This window comes from Babylonia areolata, chromosome 2 (genome assembly GCF_041734735.1).
Source record: "Babylonia areolata isolate BAREFJ2019XMU chromosome 2, ASM4173473v1, whole genome shotgun sequence".
NCBI lineage: Eukaryota > Metazoa > Mollusca > Gastropoda > Neogastropoda > Buccinidae > Babylonia > Babylonia areolata.
In genome coordinates this window covers 25,965,052-25,982,732 of record NC_134877.1, presented here as the reverse complement: position 1 = coordinate 25,982,732, position 17,681 = coordinate 25,965,052, and the positions used below count along the sequence as shown (strand labels likewise).

Genomic DNA, 17,681 nt, shown 5'->3' with positions numbered 1-17,681 from the left:
GCTACCCAAGTATCGGGTCGGCCGGGAGAAAGCCTTGGGTAAGTGGTGCAAGTCTCTGTGTGTGTGTGTGTGTACGCGCACGTGCGTTTGTGTGTGTGCACGTTTGTGTGTGCGTGTGTGTGTATGTGTGTGTGTGTGTGTGTGTGTGTCTGTGTGCAAGTGTGTGTGTGTGTAAGTGTGTGTGTGTGTTAATGTGTTTTTATATGTGTGAGTGTTTGTGTGTGTGTGTGTGTGTGATGTATGTGTGTGAGTGTGTGTGTGTGTGTGTGTGTGTGTTCAACTGTATATGTGCGTGTGTGTGTGTGTGTGCATGTGTATTTCTGCCAGTGTGCGTGTGTGTATGTTTATGTGTGTAAGTGTGTGTGTGTGTATATTTGTGTGTGTGTATGTGTTCAAGTGTGTTTGTGTGAGTGTGTGTATGTGTGTGTGCAAGTGTATTTGTGCCAGTGTGTGTGTATGTGTGTGTTTGTGTGAGTGTGTAGTGTGTGTGTGTGTGTGTGTGTCTGTGTGTGTGTGTGTGTGCACGCATGCACGCGCATGTGTTCAAGTGTGTTTGTGCGAGTGTGTGCATGTGTGTGTGCAAGCGTGTTTCTGCCAGTGTGTGTATGTGTGTGAGTATGTGTGTGTGTGTGTGTGTTTGTGCGTGCGTGCATGCGTGCATGTGTGTGTGTATATCTGTGTTCAAGTGTGTGTGTGCAGGTGTGTATATGTGTGTGTGCAAGTGTGCCTGTGCCACTATGTGTGTGTGTCTGTGCCAATGTGTGCGTGTGTGTTTGTGTGTCCTATTTTTTGCCACTTTCTTTCTGTGTGTGTGTGTGAGGGGTTGGGGGGGAGGTAAGAGGAGGGGGTTTCCATTCTGAGTCCCCCCTCCTCCCCCCCCCCATCCCCCGGCCCCCCGCCCTTTTATTTCCTGATTGATTTATATAATCATCTTCTGATTTTTGCTGCTTTGTCCACTTGTAAAAACAAGAAGATCAAATACGCACGTTAAAGATTCCATAATCCATGTCAGTGTTCAGTGGGTTATGGAAACAAGAACATACCCAGCATGCACCCCCCGAAAACAGAGTATAGCTGCCTACATGGCGAGGTAAAAATGGTCACATTCATAAAAGCCCACTCGTATACATTTGAGTGAACGTGGGAGTTGCAGCCCACAAACGAAGAAGAAGTATTGTACTGGATTGAATTGTGCTGTGGTGTGTTGTGTTGAGTTGTATTGTGTTGTATCGTGTTGCATTGTATTTTTGTAGTTGTATTGTGTTGTGTTGTGCTGTACTGCATTGTATTGTATTGGAGGAAAGTGGCAGAATGGTTAAGATGCTTGTCGGCGCCAATACAGTGTCCACGAGAGTCTGGGTTTGAATCCTGGTCTGGTCATTTGGATAAAACTATAAACTGAGGTCCTGTGTGCAGCATGAGCATGGCGCATAAAAAAAATAACCCATGGCAACAACAGGGTTTGCCTCTGGCAAAATTCTAAAGAAGAAATCCACTTTGATGGGTACTCAAATATCTATATATGCATGCACTCAAAGGTCTGACTAAGCGTGTTGGGTTACGCTGCTGGTCAGGCATCTGTCTGGCAGATGTGGTGAAGTGTATATGGATTTGTCTGAATGTAGTGACACTTCCTTGAGAAACTGAAACTGTATTGTATTGTGTTGTATTGCATTACATCGTGTTGTGTTGTATTATATTGTAAACAACATCATCCTATAAATCAGTAATAATGTTTTGCAAGTTTCCTAACGGGGGAAAAAAAAAGTACAAATATTTTTATGTGTTCTTTCATATTCTTTTCATGGTACCTATTTTCCAGAGCAAGTTCATCAAGTGTTTGTCTCAGAAGATCCGTCACCTTCGCCACCGCAGACTGCGTGGGGTGCCACAAATGGATCCCATGGGGGCATACATGGAGGGGGAAACTGGTCGTCCGCTCGACCCAGACCACAACGACATCTTCTTTGTCGCTTCACCCACACCTTAAACTACAAGCTGTAACTGGCTTATATCAGAGACTGACGTAAACTGACAGTAGGTCTTCACCCACACCTTAAACTGCAAGCTGTAACTGGCTTATATCAGAGACTGACGTAAACTGACAGTAGGTCTTCATCCACACCTTAAACTACAAGCTGTAACTGGCTTATATCAGAGACTGACATAAACTGACAGTAGGTCTTCAAACTACAAGCTGTAACTGGCTTATATCAGAAACTGACGTAAACTGACAGTAGGTCTTCATCCACACCTTAAACTACAAGCTGTAACTGGCTTATATCAGACACTGACGTAAACTGACAGTAGGTCTTCACCTATACCTTAAACTACAAGCTGTAACTGGCTTATATCAGACACTGATGTAAACTTACAGTAGGTCTTCACCCATACCTTAAACTACAAGTTGTACTGGCTTATATCAGGTATTGACATAAACTTTGTGAGAGCTTTTGATCAACAGTTTCTCCACTGCAATGGGAAGTCATTTACAGCTTGGTCTTTTGTAGAGCACTGTGACTCTCAAACTATGAGGTAATATTGCTCTGTCTCTCAGTGCTGCAGCCTTGGGGGGCTAGTTGACCTCTGGAGATCATCCCAAAGCTGGGCCAGCTGTCCTAAAAACCCTCTTGGCCAAGAGTGGGGTTGTATGTTGAGCAAGACACCTTCCATTATAATCAGCATTTGCCTCCTCTGCTGTTCTGATGATCATAGTCAGACATGGGTATCATACATATCTTTAATGAAACAGTGTATGCACTGTCTATTATTATATTTTGTATCAGCAATATTAGAAGAAAAAAAATATTAGGAAAAAAAGTCTTTTTTTTATTATTATTTTTAAATTTTTTTTATACCAAGTATGCCACTGCAGTTTCAACATGCAAATAATGACAGATGTTTGTGTTACCTGCCAGATATGCGTATGATTACAACTAATACAAGCTATAACTGTTATTGAAATAATATATGCAATGTATAATAATTACCAATGATTGTATCAGCAAGATTAAAAAAAAAACAACTTTTTCTTCAGAAACAGGTATGTCACTGCAGTTTTAACAACGCTAACAGTGACGTGTGATGTTTTAGCTGCTGGGGGTGTGTTGATTTTATCTCATGTTTCATCATGTACACTTAAAACTGATCTTAGTTTGTAAAGCATGAAGAGCAGGAAAAGTAATTATCACACAGCAGACTGGTGAATGTTTGCTGATGGAAGTGACAGTGAAAAGACAGGTGTGAAAATGTATTTGTATTTGTATTTCATTTTATCACAACAGACTTCTCTGTGTGAAATTCGGGCTGATCTCCTCAGGGAGAGCGCGTTGCTACACTACAGCACCACCGATTTTTAAAAATATTTTTTCCTGCTTGCAGGTTTATTTGTTTTTCCTATTGAAGTGGATTTTTCTATAGAAATTTTACCAGAACAGCCCTTTTGTTGCAGTGGGTTCTTTTACGTGCACTAAGTGCATGCTGCACACGGAACCTCGGTTTATGGTCTCATCCAATGACGAGCGTCCAGACCACCACTCAAGGTCTAGTGGAGGGGGAGAAAATATCGGCGGCTGAGCCGTGATTCAAACCAGTGCGCTCAGATTCTCTCGCTTCCTAGGCAGATGCGTTACCTCTAGGCCATCACTCCATGTGCAGGTGAGTCGGACAGTGTTTAGCAATGACTGAAAGGATGAACACATAGCAGGGATAGAGAGAGTGGGTGGAGTAAGTGATGCAAAAGTTCAGCTGCTGGTGGTTTATGATGCGATCAGTTTGTGTGCATATACTTTTTTGAATGCGTCTTAAGACCCAGGAGTGTCCTCACCCAGCACTTGATTTTGTTGTGCATTTGACATGAACTGTCTTCAAAAACTGATTTGATAGAAGTGTGGAAATACTGGGCTCACTGATGTTGGAAATGATTGTAGCAAAAACAAACAAAAAATCAACGTTGGACTAGTTGCTATTCTGTAGAAGGAGGAAGTCCTCGTTTTGTTCCGACAAATAACTGTAAACATTTTTTATTTTCTCTAGTGTTTGCATGTGTATGTATATACGTGCACTGGTGTGTGTGTGAGCGCACAAGTGGAGGTTCATGTGTGTGTGTATGTGTGTGCATGTGTGTGTTCTGATCACGGATTGATTTGCGTTTCAAGTTTTGTTTTCCAGTCTTGTCTCTCAGTTCATCGGCTGTGCTGTCTCAGTCTGCAGGCAATGTCTCCCTGAAGTGCCAGCCCTTTTCTCATTAACTGGTGGTAGTGGTCATGTGTGTTTGACTTCATTCTTTTCAGCTGTGATGAAGGTGTCAAGGAAAATGAAAGGCTTCTTCCTCTTTGAATGTATGTTGGAATGTTTGCCTTTTACAGAGAATGTTTCTTGGAGAAAGATGTGAACATTCTCCAGTGTCCTTCAGCTTTTTTAGGTTCCCCACATTGAAAAGACTGATCACACACACACACACACACACACACTGTTCCACTGTAAAGCCACACACATTTTCAAAAACACCAAGACATCAGTATATTTTGAAAAACAAATAAACAAACACAGCATCACTCCAGTATGGATGCATCTGAATACATGTAATAAACATACCACATATGCATACGATGTTAACATCTAATTTCACATTCCACTGACCTGAAATTTAGAAGACAAAAAAGTGCATGTACATGAATCATAATGAAAAATAAAATACATACACATGTTCAGGTCTTGTTCTGTGAATGTATGCATATATTTATGTTTGTGAGTGGCATAGTTTATCATGTATAGATGTGATTGTGTCTGTGTGTGGCTGTGTGGGTTAAAAAAAAATTATGTGTATATTTGTGACTGCATATGAATTATGATTGTGTGTGTGGCTGCATATGATTGTGTATGTCTGTGGCTGCATATGAATTATGATTGTGTGTGTGGCTGCATATGATTGTGTATGTTTGTGGCTGCATATGATTGTGTATGATGAAGGAATGGCGAGAGGAGGTGGGGGGAGTGTGTACACCTACATGAACGAAAACAGCAGGAGACAGGTAATTCACATGGCAGTGCATATCTTCTTCAGTGTGCACATCACAAACGAAAAAAAAACCAACCCAAAAAACAGAAACATAAAATCTGCTCCAATGATTCACAAACAAAAATTGGGACGACTGGAACACATACAAACCAGCAATGCACAACTGCACTTTGCCACTGGGCAAGCTGCCACCATGTACTTTTTACCTATCAGGAGCAAGAATTTCCCCGTTTACACATGCTTTCTTCCGTCCGGTTGAAGTAGAATGTATTGGTACCATGATTCAGCAGGCAGATCGAGGTAGTAATCTGAGATAAATTGGCACTAACCTGGAGAGGAGCTCTGGCTCAAAGATTAACCTGAGACACAGTCTTTGAGTAAGCTGGTAGAGAAGACCATGGTAGAGCAAGTCTGCCATGGCAGAGCGGGTAACACGTCAATGAGCTACAACTGTGGATTATCAAATATACTGTCTTTTGTACTCACTGTAACAGCACAACACTTTTCTGTCTTTTTTTTTAGGGGGGGGGGGGGGGGGATGCTTCCTTTCACACAAAACCACATCTGATTCTAAGAAATAAAAGTGGACACATACAGAGTGAGTAGTGTTGGGAGTAGTGTGGACACAGTTAAGTACTATAACGGTGGTGATATTAACAAGATAGAACCTTTGCAAATCACACATGGGGGAACCTATGCTAAAGGTAGTTCAGGTGAAAGGAAGCATTTTAAAAACTATTGCTAAACTTGGAAGGGGAGTGGGATGGGGTGCTGGTGGGGAAGAGAGAGAGTGGACTGGTGAATCTTCATACACCATCACGATCGATTCTGAAAAAAAAAAAGAGGAAGAAATTAGGACTGTGAGGAGGGGTTCTCAAACATGACGGGCAGGTCGTCCCGGGCCTCGTCAGGCTGCAGGGGCAGGTTGTAGCAGGTGACGGCGCCATGCACTGCCTGCTGGTGGCGCGGCAGGTGGTGCTTGTACAGGAACTTCTGCCCGCACACCTCGCACACAAACTTGCGCTCCCCGTGACTCTTCATGTGCTGGTTCAGGTACAGCTTGGTCTGGAACACCTTCCCGCACTCCCCACACGCAAAGTCCCCCTGGCGGAAGTGCCGCAGCGAGGCGTGGCGCGCCAGCGACCTCTTGGAGTTGGAAACGTAGCCGCAGATGGAGCAGGTGACTGTTTGAGCCTGGTCGCTGAGTGAGTCCAAGGAGGGGAGCTCTGACACTCGGGGCAAGCTCTGGGGAAACTGGCAGGGGACTGAGAGGAAACTGGAGCTGGAGCTGTTGTGCGGCACCATGCCCTGCACCTGGAAACCTCCGTCCATCTGGTCGCCCCCCTTGGGCTGGGTGGAGATGGGGGGCAGGTGTGAGTCAAGCCAGCCAAGGTGGCCCTCTGCGGGCAGGTAGGTGGCAGTGCTGATGGCAGCCATGGACTGCTGTTGCAGCATGCCCACAGCACAGGTAGGCAGCTGAGGGTCTGACAGAGACTGGAACACATCCGCTTTGTTGTCTGTGTCAAAACAAAACACACACACACATGTAGACATACATATACACATATAATTATCTTGTACAAAGTCACTTCACTCAGCCATTAAGTACAATTACATTCAGCATTTCTTTTTTTTTCTTTTTTTATTGCAATGACAGCAGAAGTTTAAAAAAAAAAAAGCATTTCAATCATATTGGAAAATAAAAAAAAGAAAGAAAGATGCAATAGCTTCATTAATGGTTGTAAACAGACATACTGATTAAAATGACACAAATTGCAAAAGAGTAAAAGTGATTTTTAATCAAGCCCAATAGAAACTTCAAGAACCTTCCCCTTTTAAATGTACATTTTGTCTGTGATTCTGGGAATCAGGATGTCCATTTGATGTTTTAATGTTCTTCGTGGGCTTAGAGACCTTTTGTAGTCCACTGGATGAAAAGCACGTTCACTCAACATAGAGAAAAGCACATTTTTTCTCTTGAAAGCAGAAATGTTTTTGCTGTTAATGTGAAACATAGAAAGACAGCACTAACAATGCATATACAGACAGAGAAAGCTCCAGAGACCAGAAATCTGATCTGGGGTCCACATTAGAGATGAAGACAACATGCTGATCCAAACATCAAACACTGAGGTATGTGGTACTGAAAATAATTTGCTAACCCATGATTTTCCCCCCTTTTTTTTTTTTTTTTTTTTTTTACATGGTATCTGCATGATCTCTCCAAATTTACACAATCCAGACTGCCTCTTTACAACAATGAATGTAAGCATACATTTACAGAGCCATATGATAAAACACAAGCCATGAATTTCTTAAGGGCTTATGCCCATTGTCCTTAATTCACTGATTGTGAACGTTGCCTAACCCTTTGACTGCAGCTGATGAACATGCTGCTCATCAGTAAAGGGCTGAGAGAAGACAGCGTATAAAGTCAGGATGCAAGACACCTTTATTCATCGGGACTTCTCTGCCCTTTAGGATGATGCATTGACTTTGTTCATCAAAATGAATGACACCACTGAAAAGCACTGAAAATGCAAAAGGGAAAATTGATAAGCATGGCGCTAGACTGTAACTGATAAAATGAGGTGGTGCTGAAGCCACCAGTCATTCAACTTGATATCAAGCGATGATTTACATACACAGTGATTATTTTCTAAATATGATACCTGATTAGTATAACTATAAACATTTTTTTTAACAATATCAATATTTTATATGAAGATGCATGTACTTTCAGCACTTATAATAAATATTACAAATAAGCGAAAACAACAAAGAAAAGTGTACTTTCAACACTACTACAAATGACAATATTACAAAAAAAAGTGACGCTACAGTTTTTGTCACTTCTAGTTTGGTTTAAAATATAAATAAATTTTTATCCAAAAAAAGTTACACAGTGAGTAAACAATACCTGAATAATGTAATCTGATGGAGGTATGAGTCATTGAGGTATGTCACAAAATCGGTTTTCTCTTAGTCTTAAAGTTCATTTGAATCATACTGTATTGCTCACCAGTCAAAATGCACTCAAATCTACATCTGCACAATTTATCCAGTGACAAGAAAACAGTCAAGACATCATATAAATTTTTTTTTTAAATTTAAAAAAAAAAAAAAAAGGAGAAAAAAGCAACCGAATCCCCAATCCTTTCTCCCAATGAAACAATGGCTATATATGCCAAACTCTCTGATGCCACCAACTGAACTGGTAACACTTTTTTTAAGGTGTATAAGCACTGGTATTGTGTCTGGTTCTATCACAGGTTTTGTCACACTAGACAATTTTCACAAATCATTGATGCTTTCAAAAACATATTCATCAGAGAATATTATAAAAATAAAATAAAATTAAATTAAAAAAAACCCACTCCCCCTTCTTCCCCCACCATCCCAAACTATTTCCTGGCTCATACCCCTGAGCGCAACAGTGCAACAGGATTTTTTTTTCTTTCCAGCCACTCAGAAAAAGGTCTTTTAACTTTCTTAGAAAAATAAAGCAACAACTTAAAAACAACAACAACAACAATAATAAAACACTCCAGCAGTCCAGGACTGCACAAACCATGTCATAAATTGAATTATGGTGCATTTTGACAAAGGAACTGTGGCAATGTACGTCACAGACCCTTTGCAGTTTTCCTAAAGTGAAGGGACTACCACTGGACACTGACATCAACAGGCAACAAAGTCAGATCTTAAAAGAAGGGGGCAATTCATGTTTTGAAAGTTAAAACACAATTAAAAAAAAAAAGTTCATCTAAACATTTAGACACAAGGTAATGGACATTTTATATTCCAACAATCAAAGAGGTAGGTATTCTGTCCATATTTCAGCATAATAACAATGGGAAATATATATTAAAAAAATTTTTTTTTAAATTGTGAGTTCAAACAAGTCATGATATTTCATAAATGTGAATAATCCTGTGAATACACCACTTCTGCTAATAACAATGGAAAGAAAATGAAATGTATCAATTCATCTTCACTTTCATTCTTCCAGTACATACAAAATTGCTTAAAAAAGAAAGAAAGAAAGAAAGAAAAAGAAAAGAGTAAGAATACCCTCCAGTCTACTGCTGACAAGATAAAACCAAGTGCACGTGCGCGCGCGCATGTGTGTGTGCGTGTGTGTGTGTGCTCATGCACACATACTGATTAAGTATTGAGTAATTAAGTTACATTTCACTTTCTTACTTAATGAACATAACACTTTATCTTAACTCAGTGTGAACAGACCAACTGACAGTGTCTTCAGCAAACTTTATGTGAACAGACACATTGACAGTGACTTCAACAAAGCATATATCAGTTAGTTGGATGTACACATGTTTATATATGACAGCAAGGAAAAGGAGACCAAAAAATAATGTTTCATTTGCGAAGTACAAGTAGAAATGTTTAAAACAAAAACAACAAAACCCCACACAACTGAAGGCTTCAGCAGATCAGAAGAACTATGTATACAGACCAACATGTGGATGTGACCTGGCACATTTATGCATCCATACAAATAATGATGTGGATGAAAAAAAACTGCACTTCCATGGTGTACAAGAATGACCGAATCACAATGATTGAGGAGTGAGATCCTGCAATCATCAAAATGATTTTCACATTCATATTTCTCTTTTGTCTTATTCAAAGTGAAAACAACAACAACAACAAAACAAGCAAACACAGACAAGAAGGGTGGGGGCGGAGAATCTGGGACAGAGCTAGAGAGATGGAGAGTGACAAAAAACAGAAGAGTGGGTGGGGGGAGGCGGAGGGAGGGGAGGGGGGTGGGGGTAACGGATACCGAATAAAAATTTCAAAATGTTTAATGCCTGGATGACTATAATGCCCAATAATACCAATCTCAGGGTTTTAAAAGCAAGGGGAAAAAATTAAGAGTTCCATCACATTGCATAAAACAGCTGCAAGCAAACCTGGAAATTACAGCTCAGCATAAGTAAAAACCCTTCAGAATGCAAAACAATTAAGATAACAGGACAAGTGCATATTTCTGGCTAAACTGCCACCCCCTCTCCATCTCTCCCTCTTTTGTTCTGGACAGTGGCAGAAACTGAGAGAAAGATGGTACCTAAATAAATGTACTTTGTACAGATTAAAAAACAACAACAACAAGCGGTTACGTTATCTGACTCTGCCAGATGAGAACAGTTGCAGACAAAACTTCTGCAGAATGACTAAAATTTAACAAAACAAAACAAAGAAGAAAAACAAAAAATGCCACAAGTGTAACTGGTGTTATCTTCTCTCTAGGTCCTCCACTAGATAGATACCGTACACGTGAATGTGATAAACTCAAGGGCTGCACAGATTTTTTTTTTTTTTCATTACTTTCCATGTATGTTTGTTGTGGTAATGGCTTTTTCAGCAGCTTTTGAAATAATAAATCCAAACAGTAATGTGCATTTATATAGCACTTAGTAACTTGTGACTTACCTTGCGGCTCTAAGTATACAAAGGTTGTTAAAAAAACAACAACAAAAGAGGGAAGTTTGGTTTTAATCTGCAGCTGCCCAGGGTTGTTTTTTGTTGTTGTTTTTTTGTTTTTTTCATATGATTAAATCCATTGCACACTATTCTCTGTACTGAGTTATGATGTAAAACATTAAAAAAAAAAAACTCAACAAATATCAGAAAAGGTCAACAACAAGGACAAAGAGGTAGATAAAATGTACCCTTTATGTTTTGACATCAATTAATGATCAATACAAAAACAAGGACTATTGAAGAACCTGATTTATATGGCCGTGTTATTTAGATTGTACATCAAATGTATAAGTATCTCAGATTCCAATCATCATATACAGGTCATAATCATTACACTGGTTGGTAGTGGTTCAACTTTAATCTGCAAAGTCAGATTTCAGTATCCAGCTTTGTTGTGTGTGTGTGTGTGTGTGTGTGTGTGTGTGTGTGTGTGAATCAAAATAAAACAATATGGCCTTCAACATGCAAGGAATCTGGTTTAAAACTGTTGGTTTGAAGCAGAAATCACAAGGTCACTGTCATGATTGGAGAAAGAATTTTTTTTTTTTTAATGATGCTCACTGTCCTGAAAAATGGACATAATAAACAGGAAAAAACAAACCCAAAAAATAGTAACCAAATAGTAACAACTGGGAAAAATAAGGAATATTTCTCAGCTTTGCTTCCCACATCAACCCAAGATTGAAATCACAAGATGTATTATCATATATTCATAATGTACATTTATACACAAATATTTAAAATCAAAGAAAAACAAAGGCTTTGCAACAGTCCAAAACTGAATTTAAAAAAACCAAAAACAACAACAACAACTGTGATCAGTGACACAGTCTAACTGAATTATGTCCTTATTGTAAGCTAAGGACTGTGCACAAAAATACTCTTTAATTTCTCGGCCTCAACAAAAGACAATAGCACTGTTCATTTCTCCATGGCAAACAAATATCAATGCCCACATACACAAAGGTTTTTTTTAAATGCAAATAACAGCTGCACTCACTTCAAATCTGAAAGTAAAAACCAAAAAACCAAAAAGCTGTATTTCTCACATCAAAGTTTCTTTAAACTAAATAATTCAGCGGAGTATTGGAACTGTATTCATTGTCACATTCAATGGTTTATTATTACTTTTCTTCCAATTGGTGTAATTTATTTGCAAGATATACCAACCAGTATCACTGCACATATGATGTTAAACAGAAAACAACAGCAACAATTAAAAAAGGAACAAAAACAAAAAGGAAACTGATAGTCAGGCAACAGTAACACTGACAGTCTACTGTCAAGTCTCATTTTTCTGAATTTCTCACAATTTTCTCTTTCTCTCTCTTTCAAACAGTGTCAGTCTTAAACAAACTTTTACATGGCTTGTATATCTCATAAATGCATGTTCCATGACTAAAATTAAAACACTGAGGTTTGTGACTTACTGCTAGGCCAGGACCTATACAGTCAACTGGATTACAAGCTGAAAAGCATATCTATACATAAATACAGCAGTGTGTGTCAACGTGTCAGTATAGGTTTGCATGTGACAAAACCATACAATTACAATCATTGTAGAAACTAGTATGTTTTAGTGTTTATAATAATCACTTTCATGGAAAAATGTATTAAAAAGAAAAAAAAATCTGATAAATCCTATTTTGAAGGTATCAATAAGTCATAAATGTGTAACCAAATATCTTTACAGACATACTTCACTTTACTAACAAGCATTAACACATCCACTCATACTACTTTAGCTTTCTAAAATACTAGACACAGCATTAGTTCATGTTATGAGGAAAAGATGTTCCCATTCAAATGAGAAAAAAGGCTGATGGTACAGAGCACACACATTTCATGATTTTGCTGATTTTTACAATGCCCTAGAATCTACAGCTCAAGTAAATTTCCAAACACAGATAACAGCATCTCGGAGAACAATGTCAAACAAACGTTACCAGTCTGATTTATTTTTCACACAAATGATAAACGCTAAAGAAAAGTTCAGTCATCAGGGAAAGAATCAGTCATCATCTGCCGACAGAGACAGAGACACTGTTTCTGGAACATCTGAATCATGCTCGTACACTGCCTCCTGTCTGTCATCACACACGCTTGCAGCGGATCCAGCATTATCACAGACCTGTGTGTCTTTGGTCATGTCCACTCCCACAGTCTGTGGTGACTCTGACCCGGCTGTTGCAGCAGATCCTCTCACGTCGTTCCTGCTGATCAAGTTCAGACCCCTGGCCACTTCTCCACTGCCACCCATCAGTTCTCTGGAATCACCTCTGCTGGGAAAAACGGCCCCTCGACAGTCCTGAGCACCCAGCATGTTGACTTCTCTTGGCTGGCTCCCGTAACCTGACATGCCTTGTCCAACGTGATCATCATCCGTCAAATTAAAACTGTCCCCTGACATTTCCCTTGACATGTTCTCAGTAGCTGTCTTGTCAGAGGATGGGTCCTGTCTTTCACAATCCTCCAAGTCACTGTCAAGTTGGTTTGACAGGCCAAAACTTGACAGTCTTCTGTCGTTCAGGCCCATGTCTCCTTCTGCATGCCCCAGACTGCTGTTGGCGTTTTCCAGGGGACTCTGGCTCTGGCTGTGACTGGAACTGGAGCTTGGCTGCATCTCATTCAGGCTATAGGGTGTGAACTCTCTAAGCAACTGCGGTGCAGAGAGATCCAGACCAGCTGAACTGTTCATCTGCGCCGCTCGACAGGACCCGCTGCGTAGATGCTGCTGAAGGGATGTCTTGTGTGCATACTTTGCTCCACAGGCCTGGCACTGGAAGTTCTTGATGTTGGTGTGGGTGGCCATGTGACCGTACATGTGGGTGGTCTGCTGAAACCCCTTGCCACACACAGGGCAGTACACATTGAACACGTTCTGGTGCTTGGCACGCTCATGGAAAAGCAGGCCCTGCCGGGAGCGGTAACCTTTGCCACACACTTTACATGTTAAAGAGGTAGTCTCTGAACTGCTTTCTCCTGAGAAGAACGGGAATCTGGGATTACTACGTGCCATGCTCATCCGCTGGTCAAAGCTCTGGGAGCGAGCTAAACGAGGATAAGGAAAGTAGAAAGGCTGTCGCATTCGCATGGCCAGCCAGGGTGCTTTCCCTTGCGCTGCAAAGCCATCTGGAAAAGAAGGAATGACACTTTTGAGTATTCTTGTAGCTTTGCCAAATCACGTTGTTCTTCTTACCCTCTTCCTCCCCCCACAAGAAATACAATGCATTCCTTCTTTTCCATATGACTTGCAGAAAAAAAACCCTTTTAAAATATCTTTTTCTCAATGTTATCGGTACAGATTGACTGATAACCATTCTTGCCTTCTTTTTTTCTTTTTTTTTTTTGAACACTTTCTGCAATAGTAAATATGCAGAGTGATTACTCACTGATTTATAACTAAAAGTAAATGATTCCATATTATGGAGCATGTGTAAAAAGGAGGGATCAACTGTGATATCGTTTAAGTAAAAAAAAAAATTAAAAAAAAAACAAACCCAACTGTGATATTGTTTAAATATTCTGGGTCAGGAGAATTTCTGACATCATCTTATCTCTGTCAGTCACTCAGTTTTATCAACAGCTCCACTCCAAAGGCATACTTGGATACTGAACCATAAAGACCTATATTCGACTATCAGTCAAATACTTTTGTTTCTGTTACTTTCAGAACAAAAAAAAAAAAAAAAAAAAAAAAAAAAAAAAAAGAAGAAGAAAAATTGTGGGCTGGAATAAAATTAATACACAGTCACAAAACAAAATAGGCAACATGTTTCAGCAAAACTGCTCATCTTAAGCAAAGACAGCAACTGTTCAACAACAAAAATTTATAATGTACACAAAATACTCGTCTGTTTTGAGTTAGCTAATGAAACTCAATGTGTCTCTTAAGAAGAGCTGAGACCTAGTAAACAAAAAAACATTGCACATTTGCAGACTTTCACAAGTTAACTCCAAACAATGTAATTATTGTCCACATTAATAAGTCCATACATTGTCTACACTGTGAACTGGTTTTCTTAAGTTTGCATTCCAATCATATCCAGTTGTATGTTTTAGGAAGACTGTACTTGCAGACATTTTCATTATCTACTTTGGAAAAAAAAAAGGGGGGGGGGGGGGGGGGGGGGGGGAAGAAAAAAGCAGGAATAAACCCCTGAGATCCTTGCATATGCAATATATACATGTACACAATCCAGAGACATAGACTGAGAGAGAGAGAGAGAAAAGGAGAGGGAGACAGAGAAAAAGAGCAAGCCCTGATATGAAACTACAACAGAACAAGGCAAACATCTGAGGGTGAGAGAAAAAGTCAGACGAAAAAAATAAAATCATCTGTATAACATGCAAACTGCAAAATCCAACCAAACAGAATTGACATAATGATAATGTAGCAATAACTTTCTTTTTGGCTTTGTCTGTGAGTCTGCATGTTTGACAGCACAGAACTGACAACTAAACACTAAAGCATTTGGCACAAACTGTGTAACTGTAAATCAGTTTTAATCATGTATTTGTATCAATCAATGTCTACAACTACAGTACAAGACTTGGTCATTTATTTGGCCCCTAAAATCAAACACATACACACATACGGAAAAAGAGAGAGAGGGGGCAGGGTGTGAGGGTAAAGGGTTACAGACGGGCGGGACAGAGGGAGACCAGCAACTTCCAGATAGTGCTGTACCTTCCAGATGGGAATACACAGATGACAACACAAAATGCAATCACATGTTTGACACTTTTTGACACAAGTGTCTTCTTCATGCTAGACAATTAAAAAATACTTGTAAAGGCAAACACACATGGAGACAATGAAGCATTAAGCTCTTGTCATGCCAGGCTCTTTCTTTGGAACTAGAAATTAAGCAAGAAAATATCATCAAAATGTTCAGCTAAGTGTTCCAACATCTGTGTGTCATCTTTGTGTATGTTTTGTTGGTTTGCTAGCAGAAGACCCATGAGTCAAAATGTGTTATGTCTTACCTGTATTCCTTTGTGTTGCAACCTATATTAGTATGCCCATCCACAGTACAATCTTTTAAAATTTATTTCTCTCCTTTGTCAACCTTTTTTCATTGATAATTGTTATTTATGTATTCTAGCAAACAAACAAACATAAATAAATATAAAAAGGATTCCTTACCAGACTCCGACCCTGCTTGGTGACACTGAAGTGGAATGTTGAACACGTCATCCTCCTCTTCAGTTTTTACATGAACCACCTCCATGTCGCTGGGATCGGGCAAAATGCCAGATTTATTTTGCTGCTGCTGCTGTACTGTGTGACTTGCGGATGGTCGGGAGTTGCTGCCATTGTGAGAAGGGGCCCAGCTGTGAGCCGAGGTAGACTGCGGAAGCTGGCTGCCCAGAGCTGCAGAAGGGTTTCGAAATGCCGTCTGGAAATCTGTCAACGATCTGTTGTTGGACTTGAAACCTTCAGGGGAAGTTACTGTCGTATTTTTGTTGTTGGACGATTGCATTTTCACAGAACCTGTGGCCATCTGAAATTCATTACTGCAAGTGCTTTTGGGATGCATGAAACTGTCAGAATTTTGTGTGTGGGAATGAGGTAAATTCTGGTGTGACATTTTAGTACCGTGTGACGAGGAGTACATTGGACTTTCAGTTTCCGACCTAGAATGAACTCTTCCACTGCCTGCAGACTTTCCTGCAGATTCTGTACTGCTTGCTGAAATGTTTTTGTCTTTTGATGATTTGCTGCCATCAGAACCTGCCTGTGGCAAGGCATGAAAACTATTACTGTGAAAGGTCATTGAGTTCAGGTCACTTTTCTGCATCTTCTCATTTAAGACATAATCGATGCGCTCAGCATTGTCAACCTTCAGGTAGACATATCCACCCAGTTCAATGTCTTTGTCAAAGTCCAAACATCCATGGATGACAGCCTGAAGTGACTTTGTCAGAGATGCAATGAACCTGGTAGCCATGTCAGCATCCATCTTGGTAGTCAGGACAGAAAATCTCCCATTCAACCAGCTTCTGGATAAGAGGGCATCTAGAAAAACGGAAACAAAAAAAGCAACAGTTAGTATCAAACATTATATTGTTTGTTAATTCCACACAAGTATGTTATATCATTTTACTTTTTGCAATGTGAATGATAATGAAGATATGTCCATTTACAAACAGATATGTTTAATCTATTTTTATAATTAGCTTGAAGAAATGAAATGCTATGCCCATGGTGACATATAATCAGAAAATAATAAACTACTCTCTTTGAAGAAAATAGAGAAGTCACCCACATTAGCACTTCATTTTGTCTTCTATTTTTTGTCAGTCTACTGTCTTTTGTCAAACCAAAGCAGTCTACCTTTAGTCAAACTTCGTCTTTTTATATCATCTTTCGATTCACTGGAACAAAATCAGGAATTGTTGAAAATGATTACAGCAGACTGAAGGATTGTGTTGTACTGACAGAGTTGGGCGTGCATGTAAAATGAGTGAGTCATGCAGTTCCTCGGGTACCCTCTTATCTGCCTCTCGAAATGTTTTTCTTTATTTTCATTCACCCAGGACGTCCCCTTGTGGGGATGCTGAGGGTTCTTTCAGACATAAACAGTATCGATCTTCACCTTTTCAAGTTCTGTGTTTGAAATTTACCTTTTCTTTTACTCTCTTTGTCACTTTGTCCTTTCTTTCTGATGTCTCTCCCTCTCAGTTTTTATTTTCTGCCATGCTGGTCCATTCAGCTGTATATATTTTTTTGTTTACTAGAAATCCTTTCATTCTTTTTTTTTCTCCTTTTTTTTGGACTTGATAATTGGGCATTCTTAATAAGTTGGATTCTTTTTTGCACCTAGAATCATGAATGTGTAGGTTTCCCACTGGCATTCTTTTGTATTGCATGTTCATTTTATACACATACTTTTATGTGTTGTGTAAAATAATTTTTGTGTTCAGCCTTCAGTTCCTAATTTTAAACCTCTGATAAAAACTGACGGAAGAGTCAGTATCAGAGGCATGCCCCAATATAAAGTGTATAAATGCGACTGTACTTCTGCTACTTTTCTTTTCCTCATATTATTTTCCCCTCCAGGTTCTACAGGATCAATTTTGACAGTTTTCAGGCCTAATGTGGCCCTGTGTGGTCAGTTAGGATTTTATCAAATATGATAATCGA

At 39.6% G+C, this 17,681-nt stretch overlaps 2 protein-coding genes across 2 annotated transcripts in view; one reads left to right on the top strand and one right to left on the bottom strand.

The window, feature by feature from the left end:
- The window catches only part of LOC143299761 (uncharacterized), a 118,570-nt gene extending 113,034 nt beyond the window's left edge, over positions 1–5,536 (top strand). Inside the window, exons 4-5 of the mRNA XM_076613160.1 lie at positions 1–38; positions 1,823–5,536. The exon at positions 1–38 is cut by the window's left edge and continues 213 nt beyond it. Coding sequence (XP_076469275.1) covers positions 1–38; positions 1,823–1,990 — 206 coding nt within the window. The 3' untranslated portion in view covers positions 1,991–5,536. The remainder of the gene's footprint in view (positions 39–1,822) is intronic.
- Positions 5,537–10,795: 5,259 nt separating this feature from the next.
- Positions 10,796–16,544, bottom strand: LOC143299675 (uncharacterized). The gene is made up of 2 exons (XM_076613021.1): positions 15,681–16,544; positions 10,796–13,663 (listed from the first exon to the last, which is right to left on the bottom strand). Exons 1-2 carry the CDS (start codon positions 16,495–16,497, stop codon positions 12,543–12,545), a joined length of 1,938 nt encoding a protein of 645 aa, XP_076469136.1. The 5' UTR covers positions 16,498–16,544; the 3' UTR covers positions 10,796–12,542.
- Between the last annotated feature and the right edge of the window lie 1,137 nt (positions 16,545–17,681).